We start from the raw sequence: 25,690 nt of genomic DNA, 5'->3' as shown, positions 1-25,690 counted from the left end.
ACTTTCGAAGCGTTTATTCGTAGTCTATTATTGGCGATCGCTTTTGATGCGATCACGAACCACTTCATTCCATGCCAAACAGGAAACGCTTTCACAACTTTTTCGGGCTTTTCGTTATCTTTCATTCGCTACCGCAATTAGTGCTTATGAAAATCCTCTACGTTCGAACCTATTTATAAAGCTGCGCGATGTAAATACGCTTCACAGCGTTTGATCATGCAGGAGCGACGCGAAGAACTGTAAAGCCGTAAAGGTTGCAATGACCAATGTAACGCAGTACGCAGCTCAAGATGGTATGTATTATCGCAGTAATAAAAGCGCGAGCTGCAAACCGAAACAGGAACAGTCTTAAGTGTAAAATGTTAAGAAAAAAAAAAGCTAACTGCGGCAACATACCAATTATCCGTGTGTTTCAAAAATAAAATACGGGTAAAGCGACTTAATGGCAATGAACGTTTGATGCAACTAAAAGGTTCATGCTTAACTTGGCCAAAACGGTCACACAGCCGAACAGCTGAACCGTCGCGTTGCGATTGGACAGAATACTCACGTGGGTCGCCTATTTGGCGCCATTTTTCATAGACATCGGAGCTTCTGGCGCGCAAACCTTCTGTTGTGTACCCTTGTACGTGTCCGGACAAGCACGGGCGGGAATGATGTTTGTTCTCAAAAGAGGTAAGTTCCTGAGCAAACTATTGACAGCTGTATTCTTGAGTCTGCGGACACCGACGAGTGTTCCTGCTGGATTGACGCAGCGAGCGAATTTTGTCGGGCTTTTACCTTATTTGCAAACAGACCTAAGGGCTGCCCTTTAAGGGAACGCAATATGCTCGCAGGTGAAGACCATTATCGCGTATTTCAGAGTTTCTATTCCACCACGAAACACAATTCTCACTCCTACCGTTCTTCCTTTTCATTTAAGATAGTCGCAAGGAGCCCGTGCACTTCGATAAGATCACGTCAAGGATTCACAAGCTCTGCTATGGACTCAACATGGACTTCGTTGACCCCGTAAGTATGATGTTTCTCAAGTTTAGTTTTAGCAAGTTGCTGTATTATGTCATTGGTGTCTGCTTAAAGAAAAGCTTTACCAGCTCGTAGAATTATATTCTTCGCGTGCCATTTGAGATGGAGTGATAAGTTGGGTGGCGTAACGGCCGCGAGCGCGCTTCCCGAGTGTCTCGAGGCGAGCGCGCGAATTCGGTAGCTTCTTGCTTACTGATTAGGAAGGGGCGGAGTAATTATGTTGTATCCAATTTGTCAAGGCGCTTCGGCTGTTGTAGCTTGTCTGTTTGAAATGACTTATTGTCGGGCTCTTTGTGTGACCACCGCTCTGTGTCACCGCGCCTTCGATCTCTAATAACAGAGTTGAATGATCTTTCACGACAAGCGTAACCGTAACTTTTGAGTAAATGTGACGTTAAAATTCAAAACATGCAAAACAAATGCCTTTTTTTAGTGACATTGTTTTCTGTAACATGCATTCCGATGCCTAGCTAGACAAAACTCGGACAAAACCAGATCTGCTGCCTGGGGCTTCTTTTTTTTTTTTTTTTATTTTAGCTGTGGCCTATTATTGTGTTAAGTAGCTTTTGATAATTTTTCACCCACACGCATTTGCAAATAGCTTATTAGTCGACGCCAGCTGCAAGTGGCCAATAAATCGATAGTAACGCTAGTAACTGAACCAGTCGTTTCACCGGAACTTCTTCCCAAACCTTAATGGCACTGTTTACGGCCATTAAGATGTACCGTTGGATCAGGAATTCGATACTCATTTTCTTCCCCCTACTTATTTTCCGTTCCATTGTCTTGGGGCATCTGATCCCTCAAAACTTTTGCAGGTTTGAATCGAGTTTTAACAGCTGAAATGCAGATGAAGGGACAGAAGGGAGGTGAGGCATGGGTTAAGTTTAGTTCAGATTACGAACCAACTACCTCACTCTAGTACCATCGTCTTTTACGGATTCGTTTAAGTTTCTTACAGGATTGCTGATCATACATACCACTTGTACACTGGCCTTTCAGAATTTGTGCAGTTGTTAAAATTCTTTAATGTTTTTTGTCATTTCTATATAAATTTGTTCCTTTGCTTTCAGTGCTCCGTTGCTCAGAAGGTTATTAATGGATTGTATCCCGGTGTTACCACGGTTGAACTTGATAACTTGGCAGCTGAAACAGCGGCCACCATGACCACAAAGCACCCCGACTATGCCATTTTGGCTGCTCGAATTGCAGTTTCCAACCTGCACAAGGAAACCAAGAAAGTGTTTAGTGGTAAGAAAACTTGTTGCGAATTGTTGTCAGTCATTGCATAGCCTATGAAAAGTAGTTTGCAGCCCTGAAATACGTAGCCTACCCCCCCCCCCCCCCCCCCCTTTGCCCCTAAAGTGTCATTACCGGAGTTCTGTTACCCACATAATTTGAGGATTCTCTTGCGCTGTGAACCTAACACTAACATTTTCACTTTTGTTGTGGCTAAAAGCTTACGGCACCATTGCTGGCGCGGACGTGCACGCCTTTTAATTTATACTTTCAGTTCATTTCGGTAGCCGTAGTGTTCGCGAGGCGGATCCACTTGGAACGATTTCTCAGGATGACACCAGTTTTGAGATATTAATTCCAGAATTTTGTGGAGAAATGCATTGGTGTTCCAGTTAATTTTGTGCTTCAATGCAAAAAGCGACGTTTTGTTAAGAACCTAACTGGAACGCCAATGCATTTCTCCACAAAATTCGGGAATTAATATCTCAAAACTGGTGTCATCCTGAGAATTAATTCTAAGACGATCCGCCTTGCGAACTCTACGGCTACAATTTGTAAATTGCAATATGGGCCATCAGGTAATTAGTTAAAAACTTAATTATAGAATTTTCGTTAATTAGTCGATTATGCATGTCAATGTTTTGTGCAAGTCATGTCCGCCTCTTCGAGTAGACCAGCTCATTAACTAGAACTGTGCTATCTGCCACAGGCAACCTTTAAGAATTTTTGAAAGTGTTCGCTGAAACACCATGTGCGTGTGCGTGTGTGTGTGTGTGTGTGTGTGTGTGCGCGCCAGTGTCATTCATATACTGTACGACGCCGAATAGTCATTTTCGTTCGAATGTAACACATGACAGCACTATTGAAATCTCAAAGGTGAGTCACTGCATGCAAGTGAGGACTGTTATTCCGAATGATTTTGCTGCCGGCGAGTCTTAGCTGTTGCGTAGAGGCGCAGTTCCTGAGAGAATTAACGGACGGGTGTTAATAAGTCCTGCTTAACAAGTTCCTAGCTCTCATTCAATATAAACGCCCCGTTTTGGGGCAGCCTGTAAATCTGCTAACTTGATTCAGACTAGGAAAACTTTGTTTGACAGTCTCACCATGTTTGCAACCCATTAAAACTTGGTTGCCCATGTGACCATGTGATACGTACACTTATCTTCTTCAACGAACGCAACAAATCTGCACATATCTCTGCGTGTATGTGAGACATGCCGTTCCTTTAATTGTTTCATTAGGGTCGTTATGATAGTGCACCGGATAACTGAACGCAGCCGTTTATAATATACAAGCTGCAGAGTTGAGCACTCATACATTCGGGAACGGCATTACATTTATGCATGCATGCATAAATGTAATGCCGCTCCCGAATGTATGACCGCTCAACTCTGCAGCTTGTATATTATAAACATGAAATATAGGATAAGCGTAACATGTTTTTCTCGGAAATCAGACTCGAGAATAATTTATGTTGTTTACACCCCCAGAAATAAGCCGAAGAACACAGCCACCTGCTTTTTTCTTTTTTTAATATAAGCAAATTCTTCGGTTTTACGTGACAAAACCACGATATGATTATGAGGCGCCCGGTTTAGTTTTTGCCACCTGGGGTTCTTTAAAGCGCACCTAAATAGAAGTACACGAGTCTTTTTCCATTTCGTTCCCACCTGGATTGAACCCGCGAGCTCCAGTTTAGCAGCGCAAAGCCGTATCCACGATATAGGCACTAATTAGGCTACCACGCAGGCTTTCTTTCTTTTTTCTTTTTTTTAAGTATCGACTGGAAAAAAAATTCCACGTACGGCTTACGGCCAAAGATTAGCATATAGAATGGCTAACTATAAAACCGTTTTCGGCGCTCGAGGTCCGACTGCAATAAATAACCCCGTACCAATTACTCCGCATTCTGTTACGCGAGAAAGGCGGAAACTTGAATGGAATGTTACACTGCAGTTTACTCTTTTTTTATATCTCTATCAATGCTTCCTGTAAATCTACAAGGCGCCGGATGGGGCAGATATGCTTTACTTGTTTGAAGCGGCAAGCAGGAAGGTTACATATGTCGCTTCGTCTGCGTTTCGCAAGACCTACTGATAGAAAACTATATGCGTAACAATACACACGAGAGATACATGCTGCTTGAAGAACGAGAAAAGTATTTTTTCTCCAAAGGGAACCGTACAATAACATAGTAGAATGAAAGCCGAGACTGCGGCCGCAATGCACGCGCACTCATCGAGCGGCATTAGAAAATAATAAAAAATAAATAAATAAAAGAAAAAAATTTATTCTTAAGGCATAACTGCATGTCATATGCAATTATGAACCCCATTTGATTGGTCTGAACGCAAATACCAGCGCGCGAAGTTGTACAAATGACCCTGCCGAGCAGTATCGCCAGCAGTTTCCAACGGCGCGACCTTGATGCGGCCCAATCCACTTCGACCGCAGCGCCGCCCCAGTATTTTTCCACGTCGGGCGCCTCACTGCAAAGCATGCGCCGCCCCAGCTGCTCGTCCCACTCGACCATATTCTAGTACACTCTAACACAACCAAGGGCGAAAAAAAGCTTTAGGACTGGAAAGAGCATTGAATTCTTAACTTTGCGGAGTAAGATGAACCAACTATCCCAGCAACAAGTATTCATACATCTCATTATTGTCTTTACTTTAGTAGCCAGGCCATTGAAGTAAATATAAAATTAACAGTGGCTGCAAACCTTGGTGAACACCAGGTGTAACATTGGAGAATCATGGCTGTCTGTTAGTGTGAACTGAATGCGACATTTTAAAGTGTACCAGCCAAGTGAATAAAATATTGAGTAAGCCAAGATTAGAAAGTTTTACAAGTAGGTGATTATGTGGCACACGCTTGAATGGCTCTAGGAGAGCTGCATGTATGTGGACCTGGTCATCCATGGATTGCAAGATGTCATGTGTGAACTCCGCAAGCTATCGCAGGATTGTAATTTTTAAATTTGTGTTAATACTGATAGAAATATTTAATTGATTAAAGGTGGCTAATCAAAGGGAAATATGTAACACGCTCAAGTAGTTTAGACAGTATGCTCGTTAGTGATATCGGGCTGTAGTTCGTTTTGTTTGGCTGGTTGCCAGACTTGTGGATTGGTACAGCTGATTTCTTTCCACCTGTGGTCAGGCTTTGTTAGTCATACTTAAAGGGTAATAAAATGTGTTGCACAAACAAAACCTTCGACTATTGCAGAGGTCGTGGAAGATCTCTACAACATGGTGAATGAACGCACGAGGTTGCGGTCACCAATGATCAGCGACAGCGTGTACAAGATTGTCATGGACAATGCTGAAGTGAGTGGAAAGTTGACGAGGCCAAAAATCGGCCTACTTTTTGTCTTCTGTTCTCCCTCTGCTTGCTGGGCTCCTGTTACATAGCTCTGCTTGTTTTATTCCAGGTTTTTAATTCTGCCATCATATATGACAGGGACTTTAGCTACAACTACTTTGGATTCAAGGTAAGTCAGAGTGGCCCATGTGTTTTTCATCATGGTGTAGGTAATAATGCTTGGTCTCAGTAATGTAAAAATGTATGCAGAGTGTTATTATTGAAATGTGTAGAAGTGATAGCAAACTCTTCCTTCTCATAAATTTGTGTAATTTCTAATGAACAGGGAAACTTCCATCCACCTGCACAAGTGTTCACAAGTGTTTTTGACCTGCTCGGTGCTGTTTTGATACAAGAACACTGAAGAATCTATATATACCAGAATTTTGTGTTTAAAAAAAAAAAGTATTTTGGGATGCATAGTGATGTGCATTGATTTTTGCAGACATTGGAAAGATCCTACCTGTTGAAAATAAATGGAAAAGGTAAGCACACCTGTGAAAATTTGATCTATGTGGTCTTGTACATTCTGCACGCGAATTTTAATGCAAAGAATTCCTCTATTCAACCCACTTATTGGTGTGTATCTCGGCATTTTCATGGCTCTAAGAAAAAGCAGCCAGTAAAAAGAAACTGCTGTTTGCATTGTACATGACTTCTGCCTTAATTAAATTGAAAGCTTTTTGCCCCGAAAGAAAGTGCGTAGAACTGTATAAATAACCATGACATTGCGCCTCTAACATGCGTTGTCAAAACGCTGGGCACCCCTTGCTCTAGATTTCAGGTCACACTTCTAATAGTGTGAGGGTTCACTCTGCTGGAGTTGCTCCCAGAACTCTCTAGACGCACACTGTGCTCACTCAGCCCTAGGTGCCTGCAGATTTCGGAGACGCACATACCCACTGCCACTCGAAACACTACACATATATACACAGAGACCAGTAGGACATGCACATCTCAAGAGCAGTGACTGTTCTCTGCAGAGCACTTTGATTCATAACAATCATTCTTTACTAAACCAAGCATGCTTTGCATTACGTAGATGTCAACTGGATTTGAGTCTGCTCAAATTTTAGCAATTTAATGGAGTCACTAAACATTTGAACTGCATTCACAAACATAGCTTTATAAGTGTATCATGCAGGGAAGCTTGCTGTTGAGCAAACTATGGTTATAGCTGAAAATAATATTGATTATAATACCTAAGTAGGAGTGTGCCAATACCAAATAGTATATTCCGGATCAAATCAAGAAAATGACGAATATTGAATATCGGAACATTTTTCACAAATTTTATTGCTTACAAATTTTGGGCAAGACAATACGGTGCTGCACATGCTCGGTAGTCTCCTAGCATTGCATAACAAGAATGTAGCAAGCTATCAGTAACATAAGTACATAGAAATCAAGATATACAGTACGATCTACTCTTATTAAAGGGAAAACCAAATTAGTAGCACTGATTGCAGCTTAGCTCTAGTATGTATATGAAGGTTTGGAAAACTTATTTTATCAATAGAATTTCTGTTCAATAGAATCAAGCACTTTTCTTTTTCTTCTGAAATAATTAGACTTTCTGTTGTACTGAATACCAGTGAGGTTCTATTTAATAATGGACCTGTGTTGTGCGGCAATCTTCTATTTATTGCATATAAATTTTTGCCTTCCAGTTTTTAAGTGCGAAGCACTTTAGAGGCCCGGCCTGTCAGTGGCATTCGTTGTGATCATCCTCACAAACAAGTGCTCAAAACAGGGTCAAAACAATTGCGCAATTGACTGGTTGCTCAAAGCTACAAAAAGAGACCGATGTGTATCTACAAATGATGTCTGGAAGGAGGGGCCGCTGTAGGGCGTGTCGCAAAGATGGTGGCTGTTAACTCTGTTGCCATTCTGTGCACTCGCTCTTATTTGCGAGGCGGTTTGTTGGCTTTCTGTGTGTCACGTGGCTGCTGCTAACAGATGTGCATCAATTCGGCACAAAACCGTAACTTCAGTCGCCCACGCCCGATGAAGCAGTGCTTGTGGCGGCACAAGCCGGCGCGGAATGCTTGCCACAAATATGTTCGGGTTAGATTGACAGCCGTGGAGTGGAGTAGATGGCGGCGTGGAGTTCGTTGATGCGTATCCGACGTGATCTGAGTGCCTATTATATGCAGCTAATCGGCCCAATCTTCACACTTCGCGAAAATACGTAGTGCTTTTGTTATTATTCCCTCTGTCTGCGTCGCCTTATCATTTTGATCGGTCCTGTCGACTTGGAGCGCTTGCAGTGATGAATTACTCAGCCAGGGTGGCCCGTCCGCGCAGCGCTGAGCGCTCTTTTTGCACTGAAAAGGAGCTCAAACACTCGCTTGGGCAGCATTGAGCAGGAAGGGCTCTGTGGCACACATGACATGTGGCACTGCGCGGGTCTATATCGAATATTCGAAAAAGCGAATAGTAGATATCCGATTCGCAAATCCAATTATTCGAAGGTGCACTGTTTGATTTGGTGATACTTGGGTATTCGCACACCCCTAATAATAAGGCCTGTATCAAGCTGTAAGAGTAGCTTACACTGTGTTGGTGATAGCTCTTTGTAAACTGCAATTGCTTTGACCTCTTCTTTCAGTTGTCGAACGCCCTCAGCACATGCTGATGCGAGTGTCTATTGGAATCCATGGCGAAGATGTAGAATCTGCTCTCAACACTTACAACCTCATGTCGGAGAAGTGGTTCACACATGCATCACCAACATTGTTCAACTCTGGAACTCCACGACCACAACTTTCAAGGTACTGTTTATGTTACACTGTACAGAAAATTAACTCTGAAATATTCTGATGGCACAGAAATTAATGCTGTTGCTTCTTTTCTTGAGTGTTTTTCATTTTGCAGTCTGCAGGTCTTATTTGATGCGTAAATGTTGTCCACTGACTGCATTGTCGCATTTTTCTGGCTTGTTTATATGTTTATGAAATTTCTAACAACCATCTAGTAAACCCCTAACAACTAACCAGCTGCTAACAGCAGCTGGTTGTTAGGGGCTGCTAAAATGCCTGTGTACCATGTATTGGGTGCACATTAAAGAACCCCAGATGGTCTAAATTAATCCGGGGTCCCTGACTACCGCGTGCCTCATAATCAAATCGTGGGTTTGGCACGTAAAACCACAGAACTTAATGACAATTTTTTTGGTTAGGGATTTACTGAAGTGAGCCGCCAAGTTAAACTTTCAAAGCTATTTTTCTTTGTTGGACAGGAAAAGGCTGATCACAAGTGGATAAAATAAAGGCCGTACGTTCATTCTCGAATCTTATATCCATAATGTGGCGCCTAACATCAGTCTCGCATCAGATTTTATGGTATCTTTTGTATATCCGGATCTCTTTTGAGCAATAGATGCCTGTAGAGGTTGCCAAGCTGAGTGCTTGTTCACTTTTGAATGTAGCGTAATCTCTTTGGTAATTAACAAATAGTATTGAGCTCTCATTGCCAAAATATGACCCCACAGGGGAGCTAGTGCAGGAATGTTTGGTGGCAATGTCACAAATCTATCTTTTTTATTGTTCCTGGCTTATTAAACATTTGCCCGTAGTAAAAGGCCTTGCTTGTTGCCATTGTCATTTCATTGCATCACTTTATGCGCATCATTGCATCACGCAGCCCAGAATATCTTGCAACCAGATTATGGATTTTTTTGTACAGGTGGTACAAAGTCAATATGTAAAATGGAGTAATTTCGGGTGTCTTTCTTCTCATGTACAACATCGAAGTGGAACAAGATGCCTGGTGTTGTTGCGACCATTGTTTCAGATATATTTACTGCATCCTCTAAGCTTGTGTTAGCGGTACGAGTTTTCACACTTCTGTTCATTGTTATTGCGCTATGTACAATGCACACTAACAGGACAAGATGGATACTAAATGGGAATGAAGATGCAAACTGACACGAAGAAGCGCTTCTTCATGTTTGCAATGTCGGTTTGAGTCTTTGTTCCCAGTCAGTGTCCATCTTGTCCCCATTAGTGTTGTACTGTACATAGTGCTGTACACGTACACCAACTTGCTCAAGTCATCACTCTGTAAAATGTCACGTTTCTGTGATTGCACTTTTTTTCACATTGTGTTTAGTTTCATTTTCATTGTTTACCTTGTATATCTCCCTGATACAGCACATACAAATGACGCAGATGCAGGAAAAATTACAATATGTGCGGCAATACAAGTGCTCATACTGTACAGTGGAATCTCGATGATACGATCACGGCTAATACGAATTACCGGATGATACAAATTTTTCTGTGGTCCCGGCCGAGCCCCATTACTTTGCCACGTGCTAGAGAACGGTTGTTACGAATCGATTTTCAACCCGCATCGGTTGATACGAATAAACGCCGCCCCACCAACGGGCGCGAAGGAGAACAGCGCGCAGTCATGCGCTTTCTCCCTTTCTCTTTTGGTGCGGAAGCGCGGACACGGCGCCGGACAGCGCGGAGGCCGTGACTGGGCGCGACGAGTTTGAAGCGGTGGCGGTTTTGTTGCTTTTGTGCTTTTCCTCCTTTAACGCGTGCCATCGGCCGGACGGAGTGGCTGCTGTGCTTCAGGCCGCGTTCTTTGTGTTTGCACCATTTTGCCTAGTCGCAGCGAGATATGTCTACCGAGATACGATCTCGGCTGATTCACGCGGCCGTATGCCGAGGAGCGGGAGCCTCCATTGGGGAGTCTTCCGTCGGCTGCGTCATCGGTGCCGATGGCACAGGGCAATTGTCAGTCGGGTGCTCCTCCGCTTCTCCCGCTAATCGCCGTATTTTTCTTGCCGTAGGAGGCTTGTGCGTCCGTATTCCGAAGGCGTGCTTCGTCCAAAATTTCTTCTCCAACGAGCGACGACCCATCACTAACCAGGGAGCTCTCAGTAATCCGAATTCTGCGTGTCAAGTGAAGACGCCGGCGTGGTTTACGAAGCAGACAACTGCGGTTGCCATCTTGCCCCTGTCACAGCAGCAACCAATGGAGAGACGCCTTTCAGCACGGCAGCCAATCGGAGGCCCGCTTTCATCGGAGGGCCCGTGTGACTACCTATCGCAGACCCGCGCTTCTTTTGTGTTTATGCGTTTGTTACAAGATGGCGACGACGGACGAATTGAGAAGCGGAACGGCGAAACTTTGAGCTTTCGAACGATACCAAGATGGCGGCGCTCGGTGGCGGGAAATACGAGATATGTCTCCGTGAATTTCGGTGATCTGGCGCGATTTAAAGCTGTTTTGTCGCCCTGTGCACTGACGAATAAATCTTTTTCAGCCCCTTTTAGTGCGTTTTCAGCCAAACCATTTTTATACAGCGTAGATTAGCCGTTGCAGATACCGAAACGCGTGGTTTTCAAAAATCAAATTTTCTCGCGATTTTCGCGATCTGATCCCCTCATCCCCCCATAATTTGTATAGTTTTAATTGTGTTTCGATGATACGAATTTCGGCTAATACGAATATTTTTCGTGACCCCGTGAGATTCGTATCATCGAGATTCCACTGTATTTTCCTGTGTCTTCCCTGTGTCGTCTTTTCGCGCAGAATTAGGGATATGAACTCGTGCCAACTGGCTAATTCAGTTTCCATTGCTTATTTTTGTGACTAGTTGCATTTTATTGCTGAATCTGTATTAACTTTTACCTCCTGCTTCTTGTACACCCACACACATAAGGCTGATTAGTGCTATGGGTAACAAAATAACAAATAGAAACAGTACTAAACATGCTAATGTCGCTACCTGCCGGTTGTGGGCACAGCTGTTTTTTACTGCAGATGAAAGAAGACAGCATAGAGGGCATCTATGACACTCTCAAGCAGTGCGCGCTCATATCCAAGTCTGCTGGTGGCATAGGTGTCAACGTGCACTGTATCCGAGCCTCTGGGACTTACATTGCTGGAGTGAGTGGCACTGTTTTTGCTCTTCTGCAGTGCATTGTGATGCGCTTGCTACATCTTGCTACTTCTCCTGTTCTGCAGACCAACGGCACATCCAATGGGCTTGTGCCCATGCTTCGTGTCTACAACAACACAGCTCGTTATGTTGACCAAGGAGGGAATAAGGTATGTGGGAAAGCTCTGTAGTTACGTGACATGATAATAATGCTGATGAGGCAGCGTAGTGGTTAGCTGTGTTTTAGTGAGTGAGTATTGACTCGGAGAATAGAATTAAAAGCAGTACATCTTGTTTCTTGACATGGAAGGCCATTAATCGGGCGATGACATTTCTGACTTGTCATGTTTTCTTTTTGTGTGTGTGTGTGGTATATGAAGGTCTGAGCTATTTAAACCCTAGAAAAGATACTGGGGGTGGTAGAGCATGCCAAATTATTTACTCTAATATTTTTCTTTGAACCAGTTTTGATTTTGGTACTCAGAAAGTGGATGTGTCATGGCATCATGGTAAACTGGTTCACGTGCACAAAACTCTTGTTTATTTATCAGCAACATCATTTTAGCTAGCCTTATTGCAACTCAAGGTTTGCACATTTTGCTTGTTTTATGGCGCCACAATAATGTCGACGCCAGGTCCGGCGTTTCGAGACCAGCTTTAGTATTAAAATGTCTTGTCCCAACTTTCATATTTGCTACATGTCTTTTCATGAGTGAGAAGTGCGTGATATAGCTTATGCAACTTCGAATGTTTCGGTACTCGTAATGCAATCTGCACACAGAAGCACCAATGAGTTGTTGAGGTGGCAGTTCTTGGTGTATTGCTTTTAGTGGCCACACCTGCATTTTACAGCCTTTGTTTATCTTGAACAGAGGCCAGGAGCTTTTGCGATGTACCTGGAGCCCTGGCACGCAGACGTCTTTGAGTTCCTTGAGCTGAAGAAGAACACGGGCAAAGAGGAAGCTCGAGCTCGGGACTTGTTTTATGCTCTCTGGATCCCAGACCTGTTCATGAAGCGCGTGGAGGAAGACGGTGTCTGGTCACTCATGTGTCCCCACGAGTGTCCTGGGCTGCACGAGGTTTATGGCGAGGAGTTTGAGAAACTCTATGTGCAGTGAGTACTCTCCTTTAGTGCAGTGTATTTCTTGAAAAAATAATATGCAGACGTGTAAAATATTATTCAGTAGCATGGCAAGAGAATAAAAATTTGTGGTTGGTAGTCAGTCTCTAAAACCTGTGCAACAGTTTGTTTATCTAGGCCAATTAGTCTCAGAGCACCGACCGATGAGGAGGAAATCTACAGAAGAAAAAATGTATTGGAGTGCATATGGGCAGGTATTCGCGAGTCGTGACGGGCAGCTTACCACTATCAGTGAAAAGTGTACATTTATAGCATCCTACCGGCTCATATGTGGCAGCACTTGAAGGTAAACAAAGAAACGTGAGAAGCTAGGAACTGGTGCAACAAGCTATGGAACGAAACAAGATAAGCTTTTCTTTCTTTCTTTCTTTCTTTTTTTTTTTTAATGAGACGGGAAGAGCGCAGTGCAGATTAGAGAGGAAATGGAGGTAGCCGATATTCTAGTGAAATTACGAGGAACAAATAGCAATGGGCAGGCCATGTGTGTATGCCATGGGAGTGGTTGTCAAAAGAAGGGAAATGCCATCGAGGATGGTAGACACCTTGATGGTACAATGAAATTAGAAAATTTGCAGGCCTACGATGGAGTTCACTGGCGCAAGACATGGTTAAATTGGAGATCACTGGGAGTGGCCGCCCTCCTGCCGTGGACATCAAATAGCTTGATGACGATGTTTTACACTTAATGAGCTCCAGATTGGCGCTCTTTGGCCATTATTGGCCCTTGCGCCATAAAACACCACATATCATCATTAATGAGCTCCAGCGATTTGTGTCTCAATATGTAAAGTAGGTGCCTTGCACACATTGGCAGTGTGCATGAAGTGTGCCCACTGATATTGGACTACTCTTCTCGTAATAAAAATAGACACAGCTGAGGTCTGCCAGGCTGCACAAGGTTTCTTTTCTAAAAGTTCTTTCAAGAATCAATCCACCGTGATGGCTCAGTCAATACGGCATTCAGCTGCTAGTGCTGAGCATAAGGTCAAGGGTTTGATCCCAGGTTACAGCGACTGCTTTCTCATGAAGGCGGAATGCAGAAACACTCGTGCACTTACATATTTACATGCATCATAAAGAGCACTAAGTGGTGAGGATTAATTTAGATCCCCTACAGTTATATTGCCCACAGTCCAAGTGTAGCTTAGATGTGGATACTGGAATGAAGTGCATCTTATGGCCGAGGCATGCCATGTCGCTAGTAATTGCGGTAGCACATGCGTAAGCTAGCCATCGATTATACTTTATATAAAGAAGGGTTTGCCTGAAATGAAATTTGGTGGGAGTGTACATGTGTGTCCCATAATTGACAGGTTGGTACAGTAAAACCTTGTTACAAGAGACACTCAAGGGACCCGGGAAACGTGTCTCTTGTAACCAAGGTCTCTTGCAACCAAAAACTCTAAATACTGAGGAGTCGGACTAGATCACTTTATTATACGCCAGCATCAAAGTGTGTTTAAATGTATCTACAAGAAACTGCTCAGAATGGCTTCAAGAAGTCAGTCATAGTAGTTAGTTTTTTAATGACTGCAGATTTTATTGCTTTCCTTCCCAACTTCTGGAGGTAAAGCACTTCACTTTGCAAGCCTTCCTGTTGCTCACAATACCGTTCAGTTCCGTGCAACCTAGTAAGCGCACGAGCGGAGAAGGGGGGGGGGGGGGGGATGCGAACTGTAGATGGAGCAATAGCGACACGAAGCAGAATGTGATGGAAGATTGAGGTGCAAAGATTCACAGCAAGAAAACCGGGCCGGTCGCACGTCTAGCATCTGCTTGGCGCTCTTCGGCTCCCGACAATTCGAACAGAGCTGTCTCGTGGAAACATGGCGACGATTCCAGAGTTCGACTAGCGCCATAAAATGTGACCAGCGCCGCGGAAGCTGCAATGAAAACCCAACCCCACTCCCACACCGACTCTGCGACAGAGTCGGTGTGGGAGCGTGACAGGGATGTTGAAAGCTTAATGACAATGTTCGGTGCAATTTGTAGTCACAACCATGCTAGGAATGACATCCGGCTGCGGAACGAAACAGAATCGAGCCAAGGGAATGAAAATTGCAGTGCATACCAGTTGGTACGATGTTGCGTGAGCATGTCTGAGTTGTGTCTCTTCAAAATAGTGAAGAATTTGCTCTAGGGACCTAAACAAGTTGTCCTTAGTAACCGAGTGTTGTTGTTAACAGGGGAAACATAGGAAAACCAACCAAACCATTTTCAAATGTCTCTTATAATCGAGTGTCTCTTGTAACGAAATTTTACTTTACTCCTTTCCTGCCTGCGTGCCACCTCATATCTCCACATGTAATACCTCATCTCATATGTGTACTACTCATCAGTGCAGCTTTGCTATTTCTTGCTGGCTGCTTTTCTCTGTGTTCTCAGTAATTTTTCAGAAGTTGCAGAGTGATTGTGACGGGTATGCTCCCTTGTTATGCAGGTATGAAACTGAAAAGCGTTACCGGCGTCAGATACGTGCACAGCAACTGTGGTCTGCCATTCTCGAGTCTCAGATTGAGACGGGCACACCGTACATGCTTTATAAGGATGCCTGCAACCGCAAGTCCAACCAGAAGAACCTGGGAACTATCAAGTGCAGCAACCTGTGCACTGAGGTCGTCGAGTACACCTCTCCAGATGAGGTGAGATTCGTGTGCACTGTTCGATGATACTTCTACTAGCATATCCATGAAATCTTGCTCAGGGAGGGACAGGGAGGGAAAAAAAATGTTGTGAGGAAGCTTGTCTCTCTATTCAAATACGTGAAATGCATCATTGGCCACTTAGCGGCTTAACCGGTTTGAATATGTTCATTGCATTTAAAAGAAAGTCTGGTTCAAGGAAATTGTGCCAGCATAATATTGATCTATATCTTCAGTTATGAAGTTTCTTAATAAGAAAAATTCACGTATCAGGTTTACATCTCTAACTCCACAACAAAAACAGATATGCTATTTCTATTTCCAAGTAGACATAGTCAACATCTTACTTTGCGGCTTGCTTCCCTGCTTGTTTAATTGCTGATTTTACTTGCGCATTGTCGTGGTTTTTGTTCCATGTCCGAAAAAAAGGATTGGCAACTGTAGTACCTATACAATGGTCAATGTCTGTTGGTTGCTATGCCTAATGCAGTGCAAACGAGGCTTGAACTCGACTTGCGTCTAGTGGTACGTTGATTGTGGAGCTGTTGCTAAATTGAGTAGACTGTATAGGTGCCATGGGGTTTTGATACCCAAGCAGATCGAGACTTAATGGGTGTTCCTTGAATGAATCTTGGAAGGCTAAAGTTTTCGATGGGGGCAAAAATGCAAAAAGGGTCGTGTACTTAGATTAAGTACACGTTAAAGAACCCAAGATGGTCAAACTTAATCCAGAGTCCTCCACTTTGGTGTGCCTCATCATATCGTGGGTTTGACATGTAAAACTAAATATTCCTTTTCTTTTTTGAGTGAGTGAGGTACGAAATTTGCTTATCTGTCCAAATCCTCGATGTCTCTTTTCAGCAGTACTGGTGTCTATCTTTTAAGTGAAATGTCACTATGAACTTCATCACAGGTGGCTGTCTGCAACTTGGCATCGATAGCCTTGAACCGGTTTGTGAAAGAAGGAAGCTTCGACTTTCAGAAGCTACGAGAGGTTAGCCAGGTCATCACTCGGAATCTCAACCGCATCATTGACATGAACTTCTACCCAATTCCTGAGGTAAGTTATTAGGGAAATACATGGTTTAGCTTTTCCAGTTCAGGTGAATACTGGAACAGCGAGAAGGCATTGCTCGTGTGAACACCTTTGGATCCTGTGTTAAACTAAACTCTATGGATCTGCTGTTGGATTGTGCAAATGTGTTCTTTCTTGTGCTGATGTACGGGCTTCTGTAGTGGCACCAACTTCCTTAGACTATATTTTTATCCCACCTAGAATTTCACAAGACGTGAAAACATTTCAGTGCGTACTGTTTGAACACAATATTACCTGATTTCATTGCCAGTTCTACTATTGATGGATGTTCTCATGCTGGTATTCTGATGAAATGTTAACACTAATACAGTTAAATGCCTGCACAACCAGCACCGCTACAATGAAATTGCCTTTGTAAAAAAGGATTTCATATGTCCTGGCCAAATTTATATCTTTCACGTGTATTGTGAGGACCTGTAAGCGAAGGCAACTACAACGAATTCGTTTGTGCAACGAAAGAATAAAGGTGTCCCCAAAGGTGATTTGATCATTAACAAATAATGGGCACGTAGCAGCAGCGGTCCACATAGAAGTGGGGGTCCACACCGCAGCAAAGACCGTGCGGGAGAGCTTGGATGCCACAGTAGCTATGGTAGCCCCCCCACCACACACACACACACTTATCTGATGCGGTGATATGCTCGGAACTGATGACTGACGACATCATGGTCATCAAGGACAGGATGAAGGCAAAGGTTAGTGAGAGCAGCATTGCTGAAGAGCCTGCAGACTACGCAACAATTTTGATGGGGCAGACAGTAGCAGCATTCAGGGCTCTGCAGCTGTGTCTTGTCGCTTCTAGATTGTGCTGCAGGGCATGTCATGAAGTTCAATGCCATAGTGTTGGCTGCAGTCGCACATTCCATTGCACGAAGTGTGCAGAAGAAAATTGGTGACTTAATTTGCAAGCTGTCTCTGGAGTGCATGTCAAGTAAAGGTTTTCTTTTGCTGAACATGCTTAGCCTGCTCTATTGCAAGTGGTACAGTCCATGACCTTTACAGTGAAGTGATCTGTATAACAAAGAAATTCGGAGGTCCCAAACACTTTGTTATAAAGGCATTTGATTGTACATGCTAAACCTCTACTGCCTTACCAAATTGCTAATTTGGCCTGTTACACAAGCTCTTGTGTGTTGCCTGTTAAGTTTTTCCTTGGTTCATATTCTCTGTGATTTGGAATCTGCCTGCAACTTCTGTGCTTAGGCCGAGAGATCCAACAAGAGGCATCGGCCCATTGGCATCGGAGTCCAGGGCCTTGCAGACTGCTTTATCCTGCTTCGACTGCCATTTGATTCGGAACCAGCAATGCTGCTGAACCGACAGATTTTTGAGACCATCTACTATGGAGCTCTTGAAGCAAGCTGTGAGCTTGCTCAGAAGGAGGGACCATACGAAACCTACAAAGGATCACCGGTGTCTGAAGGGGTGCGTCTTTATTACTCCTCTTTTATCCTCAACGCTTGAAAAGAGTGGAGACATTAAAACAATTTTTTTATGTGCACTATGTTAGCAAGTACAGTCTACTTCTGTTATTCGACCCTGACAGGACTGATAAAATTGATCTAATTATCCGGTGGGTCGAATTAACAAGATGCATAAAAAGAAATGCCATAACACGCCAATTCATTTGGCAGTACTTGGCTCTCTAATGTGCCCCCGAATGAAGCACATGCCCTTTTTTGATGAGTTAAAAGTATAAAACTAACGTAGAAATTACATTAAATCTCCTAAACGAAGTGGAAATTTAATGTGCAACCGATTTTCAGCATGAAAAATTTGTGTTGCACAAGGGTGGTTGGTTTCCTAAAGCCAGCTTTGCCGCAGTACATTTGTGTTGCGTAGTAAAGCATACGAACACCGCGAAAGCTCTTTTGGCTTTGTATCCTATTGCACAGCGAAGGCAATTTTCTGCCCAATTTTCTTTAAAAATGGGGGTGCATTAAATTTGGTAGATACCATAAGCAGACATTGTGAGCTTGGTTAATTAGTTATTCCTTGAAAATATTCCTAGGGCAGGCCGAAAATAGGCATTTTCGACAGTAGATGATGCATGTTCAACGCGTTGACTGTCCCCTAAACTCTGCTGAGACAGATGCTGCCGTGAAACGGTAGCTGTTAGGGTCATTATAAGGGTCAGGCATGTGCATGCTGACAGGCCAAATTTTAATTATCTGTCAAAGGCTAATTTCGGGATCAAAATAACTAAAGTTTGGGCCCATATAAATGCATGGGTGCCGGCCGGGACCTTGGGTCATGATCAGATTAACAGAAAAATCTTATCAACCGTAGTCAAATAAACAGTAGTCTACTGTACTAAGCTTAATTAAGATGCCAGGAAAGTTGAAATTCTGTAATTGCTTCGTCAACATGTTTTTGCTGCAGCACAATGCCATAGATTAGCCAAAAGGCTCCTATCATGAAGGCTCCCGTGATGTACACAGGTATCGTATATGCTCTCATCATAGAGAAGAAAAAAATGGAAACGAATAATGAGAACAATGTTTGGGGTCAAAACTGCTATGGTATTGTCTCGCCATCCTTGCTTTTCAATATGTTATGTGGCATTGACGTGCTCTGTAGAAGAAACTTCTCAGTGTGTGCATGTATGTGTGTGTGAATTATGCATTTTGCTCCTAATTTGCTGAGACTTTCATCATTCCAAGCAGTAAACGAGACAAATAAAATTCAATGTTTCTTCTTTCAGTTGTTGTTTGACACCATATGTATAACTGTGCCACACCACTCATTTTAAAGATTTTGCTGTGACGGTGTTCTGGAAGCTTAATCTAAAGATCTAAAGGCAACAAGAAGAGGTTGCAATACATTTCTGTCATGTTACTAGGTCTTAGCTTTGTGTGCTCATGCAGAGTAGTAAGTCGGCCTAGAATCAAGATATCGGGACACAACAATCGCATTTATAATCAACAGGCCAATACTTAACCCTATGAGCTGAAACTTGGGATAATAACAGCGAAACCTGAAAAGATATCAAGTAGTACGAAACAAGCAATGAAATGGAAAAGAATGGTGGTAACATTGAGAGATAGGAAAACTGCTTGTGGGTTAGAGAGAAAATGCGAGTGACTGATATTCTAGTTGATGGTTAAAGGAAGTTGAATTGGGCAGGCTGTATGTAGCTCATGGAAGATATCAGCCATTGTTTATAGTTACAGAATTCGTGCTAAGAAAAGGGACATTCAGTCAAGTGTAGCAGAGGATTTAAGTGGAATGACCAGGGCTATTTGGAAATTAGCGGGACAAGCCTTTCTCTTGCATGCTGCTGCTGCTGATAATGGTATCATGTGTGGCACTTTGACTTTTCTACTCAGATTCTTCAGTATGATATGTGGGGTGTGACACCGACAGATCTGTGGGACTGGGCAGCACTCAAGGAGAAGATTGCAAAGTAAGTGCTTATATTGTTAAGTATTGTGAGGCAGAGTGTTGTCCAATCATCATGACTGTTTAACAATAAAACTGCCTTTCACTACCAGGCACGGTGTCAGGAACAGCCTGCTTCTTGCACCCATGCCCACAGCTTCTACAGCGCAAATTTTGGGGAACAATGAGTCGATAGAGGCCTACACGAGCAACATCTACACACGGCGGGTCCTGTCTGGAGAGTTTCAGGTACGTTTGATATCTTAATTAAGACACCACTTGTGTTTTGTGAGAAGTTGAAATCTACTTTTCAGGACCTCTGAATCAAAGTGATAAAATTGAGACTTTCTACGAATTACACATTTCCAGCACAAGCAAAAATTATGTTAGCATTTTTGTAACGCAGAAACCTACTCTGTACTAGTAATCTCACACTGTTGTGAATATTCAACTTGTACTTCTAGCATGAGATTGCAAGTTTGGTTCCCAGCCACTTTCTGATGTAGGCAGAATGCAAAAACACTGACTTGGAGGCTCATTAAGGTACCCCAGCTGGTCAAGGTTAATCTGGATCTCTGCACTACTGAACCTCTGAGATCTGGAGTGCAGTCGCTAAATCAGTCACTTCTTCAAATTTTCATTGATGGTCATGCGTGGAGATGCAAGAACGGCCCATTTTATTGCTGCATGTTTTGTGAGGATGGAATGCTAAACCTGCTTTTGTTTATCTACAGGTTGTCAATCAGCACCTTCTCAAAGACCTCACTGACAGGGGCCTGTGGAATGAAGCTTTGAAAAATGACCTCATTGCCAACAATGGTTCTGTTCAGGTTGGTTTACAGCCTTTTCATGCTGTGACAGGCTGCAGCTTTCTAATTGTGAACATATTGTGTTGTTACATTTCATTTGTTCATGTAAATAAGCATCCGTGATGTGGCATTGTGCAGCACTGAATAAGATATTCTTGCTGATACCATGTCTAAAGTATGGCTCATGACTGTCATTGCATATGAGTAGTGCATTGCCAATGTGCAATGGTGTCTATATAATGATTGCATACATTTTGCATGATTTTTTGTTATTGCATAACGGAACATTTTTTTGAAGCTCTCATGTCATAAAGCTAGGCACATTAGTGAATAGCTTCTGATTAACTTGCTTAGTTGTATTATTAAATTTCAATGTCACCATTGGCATTAACTTAAGTGCAGGCCCACACAGGCTGCTCTCGAGAACTTCAATTCAGTGTTCAATGGTCTGTGCTGAGAGAACATCTACTGTGTACTTATGTAAAGATGTTCATTTGTAGTAGTATCAGCTCTGGCAGTATGCTCGGCTATCCATATGGTTGGCAAGGTGTTGACATATGCACATGTCCCTTCATTCGAAGGAAGCACCATAACATTGGACAACTTTGCCATTATATTGCCTCCTCGCAGAATCTGAACATCCCTGATGAACTGAAGGATCTTTACCGCACTGTGTGGGAGATCCCACAAAAGAATGTGCTGCGAATGGCTGCTGACCGTGGAGCTTATATTGACCAGAGCCAGTCGCTGAATGTGCACATTGCCCAGCCCAACTATGCCAAGCTGACGAGCATGCATTTCTATGGCTGGAAATTGGTAAGGGTTCTGTCTGGTAACTTATGCTTATTGTAGAGTAATGCAGTGCACAGCCTCTGTAATGGGTGATAACTGTCGCTAAAAGGGTCAATAGTAGATCAGTTTAGTATACCAGTGGTTGTGAAGATCTCATCTGCCCCGGACATCTTTGAGCAGTTTTCTATCATTTTCAATAAAGGTACATGTTACGAAACAAACACAAAGTGGAAGCCATAACAGCTAAAATCTTACAAGTATATTTGCTGCCACAAGGATCGCATCTTGGGTGCCTTCTATTCATTCTGCTGTTGCCTGTTATGCTCAATGCACGGGTGCAACAGCTGCGCCAATTACGCCATTGTGATACAATTTCGTATTTTCGCGCCAAGCTGCGCCAAAAATGTGATATATGTCGAAACTGCGCTACGCTGTGACAAAACGCCTGACCAGCCGCGAAAGTTCTCGGTTACAATGACATTGCGATGGCTCTTTTCATGGGAATCGCGTAACGCCTTTGCTTGCCGTGAAGTGTAAGAAATCCAGGCTGACTGACTTCTGGAAATAAAACTTCTGGTAAGCGCAAGTTTGCCAAGCATGCCGACTTTGTCATGAATATGCAATGAAATTGAGATAATTCAAACTGCTTCATTGCGACGGTGCATGTGCCACGAAGTGAGTGTTTCGCGATCGACCGGGCACGCGCTTTGAGTTAGGCGTCGGCCGCAATACACGAAAAATGCTGTAACTGCACCGCGAAATGTATTCTCTCGTAAAGTTCTCACTTCATTGACCGCCTTTAGTAAGTCTCAATCGTTGCCCCTACGCCATCGCAAAGATTTCCCGAACGATGGTTTCGGTTTCGTTCGTGGCTTTCATTCGCCCATATTACACTGTACCCGTATTTTGCGGGCTATAACTCGCGCCTTTGTATAAGTTGCACCCTCCTAAAAACGCCAGTTCTTCCAGGGGGAAAAAAAAAAAGACTATATAAGTCGTACTGGTGTACAAGACGCACCTGTTCGTTCGGTATACGATTAAAAAAAATTGGTGACGTTTCACTCCATGAATGTGGGTCACATGCAAGCGTATAATTGTCATTCCTGCATAATTGTGATAGCAATGATAAGGCACACCAGGCGCATTTCTGCAATCTTGGTCGCCGCGATGTTCCGTATAAAGTCCAAAGGCGATAACATCGTCTTTGTGCACCGTATGCCTTATGTGCGAGTGAAAGCGTGTGGCGGTGAGCCGAATCGCGCAGAGGAGGAAAGCGGGATGGGTGTTGCAGGAGGGTATCGCGGAAAGGAGGGGGTTGGCTTGTACTCTGGTAGCAACTGCGAAGTTTGCGCAACGGCGCACGCCGTATCTTGAAAGCAATCTGTAGATACACCAACTTCGGGGTCGGTTGATTCGCGGTCGGCCTGCCACCCCTTGCATTGCTGCTCCCTCCTCGCACGGCGCGCGGGAACTCGGTAGCGCGCACAGAACCCATAGCAATTAAGTGGCAGAGCAGATCAACCCGGCGTGCTTTGCATGGCTATAGCCTCCAATCCGATTTTGACGGCAGTTTTGCCGGGGGAAGGAAACGTACACAAGTCGCACTGGTGTATAAGACACACCGGCGAAAAATTCAGAAAGAAACCGTGACTTATACACTGGAAAATATGATATATACATAATAATTTCGCGTCAACGAAGTTCCGCCACAACAAAATTTTTCGCATGTCACGTGATTTTTGTTGTGGCAGTACTGAACTGTATGTGTATATAGTATATATATTGTGGCGAAGAGAGACGCTAGTGGGTCCAGCGCTTTTGCTCGGCAACGGCGCGCGTGCTTAAAAGCTGTGTCTCGTTTTGACTGTCGCCGCTGTGCTGCTCCGAACTCTAATAAAGCCCTTTACAATATATATATATATATATATATATACACTCAGTCGACTCTTATTACAACGGACCCTGATAATCCGGAAAAAAAAAAAAAGACGTTTTATCCGAAACTGAAGGCCACCGCCGAAACACCAAAATATTGTCACAGTCGCTGCATGTTTCAACTACCGCCGGAACGTCGCATCACGTCGTCAGAAAAAAAGAAAAAAAAAAGCGAAAATGAACCACTCAGGAAGAAATGCATGTGTACTTTCCACATGTATGGTGGAAAAAGTTGTATGCAGTGCACTGTTGGGGCGCGCTCCAAACGGCGATCTCCGATCGCGCCCCTGCCCTCACCTACGCTCCTAATGTGAATTACCATATATACTCCCAGAAATCCAATGCAAAGTTGGGTGGTGCGTTTATTATGGAAGGTAAATTTTAGTGTTTTATGAGTAAGCATTCTTTATGAAACTGCTCCAAATTTGGGATTTACTGCTCCAAAACACAGGTTTTTTTCCCCCGTAACCTGCTCCAAATCCTATTTTGGCTGTTGCACCACCGTCAATGTTAAAAAAAGGTTGCGTTTGCATGATTGATAATGGTGCCAGGTGAAATCGAAGGCAGTTGTAGTAAGAAGTTCTGTTTATAACATCAGCCTGACTTTCTTTTCTGTTTCATCTAAATCATTGCTAAGAACACCAATTTAAATACTAGATTTATGCAGTCAAGAGCAAATGCAACTTTAGAAGGAAGACGAACATGTTCAGCAAAGATGCTCGTGCCTGAACTCTGAGTCTGCTCTTTGACAAATTGATTCACTTTTCATAAAGCTTCTCCTAAATTGTAATAAAATGTGTCCAGTGTACATACTATGAACGTGGGAGTACTGTTTTGTGACCTGTGTTGCTCATTTTTTTAAAAGAGAAACGCGAAATCAATTCACTAAGTATTCTTTGAATAACTGTGTTTAATTTCGCAAGACTGGGTTGATTATTAGATGAGAAAATGAAGGTCAAAGTTTCATTTGCTAAATTTCGCACCGAAACCCCAACGCCAGTATGTCGGTGTGACCTCATTGATTTTAATGTATTTTCTCGTATTTGGGCCTAGTTGGCTCAATAAAAGTTCCTGAAACTGGCCATGTTCAGTCTTTGGCCACTTTAAAATGCATTGTAGTCCATTTTTGCCAATAAGGAATTGAATAGCAACTAGGAGACGCCTTTAACATCCATGGTGCTACGGTGAGCTGGTGCGGGAACTTCAAGGTGGCGTCGCCACCCATGCTTCCTTTTTGCGCCTTTTGCTTTACCAAGCGTCTTCTTGCTGAAAGAGTGGCGTTATTGGTAATACACTTACACAGGTGAAATCATTTTTCTCTTTAGTGCCCTTTTCAAAGTAAATAAATAACACTATTTCTGGCATGCCTTTCTCCGTCTTAACTTCCACCCGAATTGCAGGGCCTGAAGACAGGCATGTACTACCTGAGGACAAAGCCTGCAGCCAATGCCATCCAGTTTACGGTAGACAAGACTGCACTCAAGAAGCAGCAGCTGGACGGCATTGCCTGCTCATTGAAAAACAAGGACGACTGCCTCATGTGCAGTGCATGATTTTTAGGAGCCATTTTAAGGTTCTGCTCATCTCATATGACAATGCTTTTCTTTTTAAATTGCATTGAAACATTTTGTAATTGCATGAAGCACTTCACACATCTCGATCTTATTGGCAAGTGCCTGCCGAGTAATAGTTCATTTAGCAAGTTCCTTTCATGTGTCGTCCAAAGGTTTTTCGTTTTGTCTAGTATCTGTTGTACACATGGTTTGAATACTTTGCTCACGAAGTGCTTGCATATTTTTGTCGGTGTTTTTACCTTGACAGCAAGCAAATCATTGCTGTTCTTTTAGTACTTTTGTCTCTTGCTCCCTCCTCCATTTACAACACACCTGAAGTTTTTTGGTGCATTCCTTGTCAAGTTTGCTTATTTTTAAAAATATCTATTGTGCGACGCCTCCATAGGTATTCCAGCTATGTGATAAGCTATATGTTGAACATTATACCTATGTTTGAGTTGATGTAGGGCATTTTACTTGCGCAGAAGCCAGGTTTACTGTTTTTAGTTAAATTGCAGTAGATTTTACATGTAATGTAAGACAGAAAAAGGATGTTCTTGAAAGGTGACTGTGTTGAAAACTGATGAACAGCTCACGCCTATGAGTGTTCACTACAACATTTTTCATAACTGGGTTATCACTGCCTGTGTGTGTGTATGGCATCTGTTTTATTATTTGTTTTGAAAGAGTATATTACAAATGACATTGAACGTCTTAATTCACGTGAACAGCATGTTGTGTATCACAAGCACTTCATTCACTTGCTTTTACCATTTTTCACTTCGATTGAACAGTAAAGAGATTTCCCAGGCAA

General features: G+C 43.1%; 1 protein-coding gene across 1 annotated transcript; it reads left to right on the top strand.

Moving 5' to 3' along the window:
• Nucleotides 1-538: 538 nt before the first annotated feature.
• LOC119449446 (ribonucleoside-diphosphate reductase large subunit-like) lies at nt 539-25,690 on the top strand. Its single transcript, XM_037712621.2, has 18 exons — nt 539-675; nt 923-1,011; nt 2,100-2,277; nt 5,494-5,594; nt 5,699-5,758; nt 6,074-6,113; nt 8,240-8,402; nt 11,394-11,535; nt 11,614-11,697; nt 12,400-12,641; nt 15,109-15,310; nt 16,224-16,370; nt 17,610-17,831; nt 19,736-19,812; nt 19,901-20,036; nt 20,522-20,617; nt 21,227-21,412; nt 24,724-25,690. Exons 1-18 carry the CDS (start codon nt 654-656, stop codon nt 24,874-24,876), a joined length of 2,340 nt encoding a protein of 779 aa, XP_037568549.1. The 5' UTR covers nt 539-653; the 3' UTR covers nt 24,877-25,690.

The sequence above is a fragment of the Dermacentor silvarum genome, chromosome 4, assembly GCF_013339745.2.
Source record: "Dermacentor silvarum isolate Dsil-2018 chromosome 4, BIME_Dsil_1.4, whole genome shotgun sequence".
In the NCBI taxonomy this organism is placed as follows: Eukaryota; Metazoa; Arthropoda; class Arachnida; order Ixodida; family Ixodidae; genus Dermacentor; species Dermacentor silvarum.
The sequence above is the reverse complement of the archived record's forward strand: the minus strand, read 5'-3'. Positions and strand labels throughout refer to the sequence as shown.

Bases quoted from the DNA above. Each gene is read 5' to 3' on its own strand.
- LOC119449446 (XM_037712621.2), top strand. From the start codon at position 654: ATGATGTTTGTTCTCAAAAGAG. The intron at 6,114-8,239 runs GTAAGCACACCT...CTCTTCTTTCAG, and splicing joins GTTGAAAATAAATGGAAAAG to TTGTCGAACGCCCTCAGCAC. The intron at 15,311-16,223 runs GTGAGATTCGTG...ACTTCATCACAG, and splicing joins AGTACACCTCTCCAGATGAG to GTGGCTGTCTGCAACTTGGC.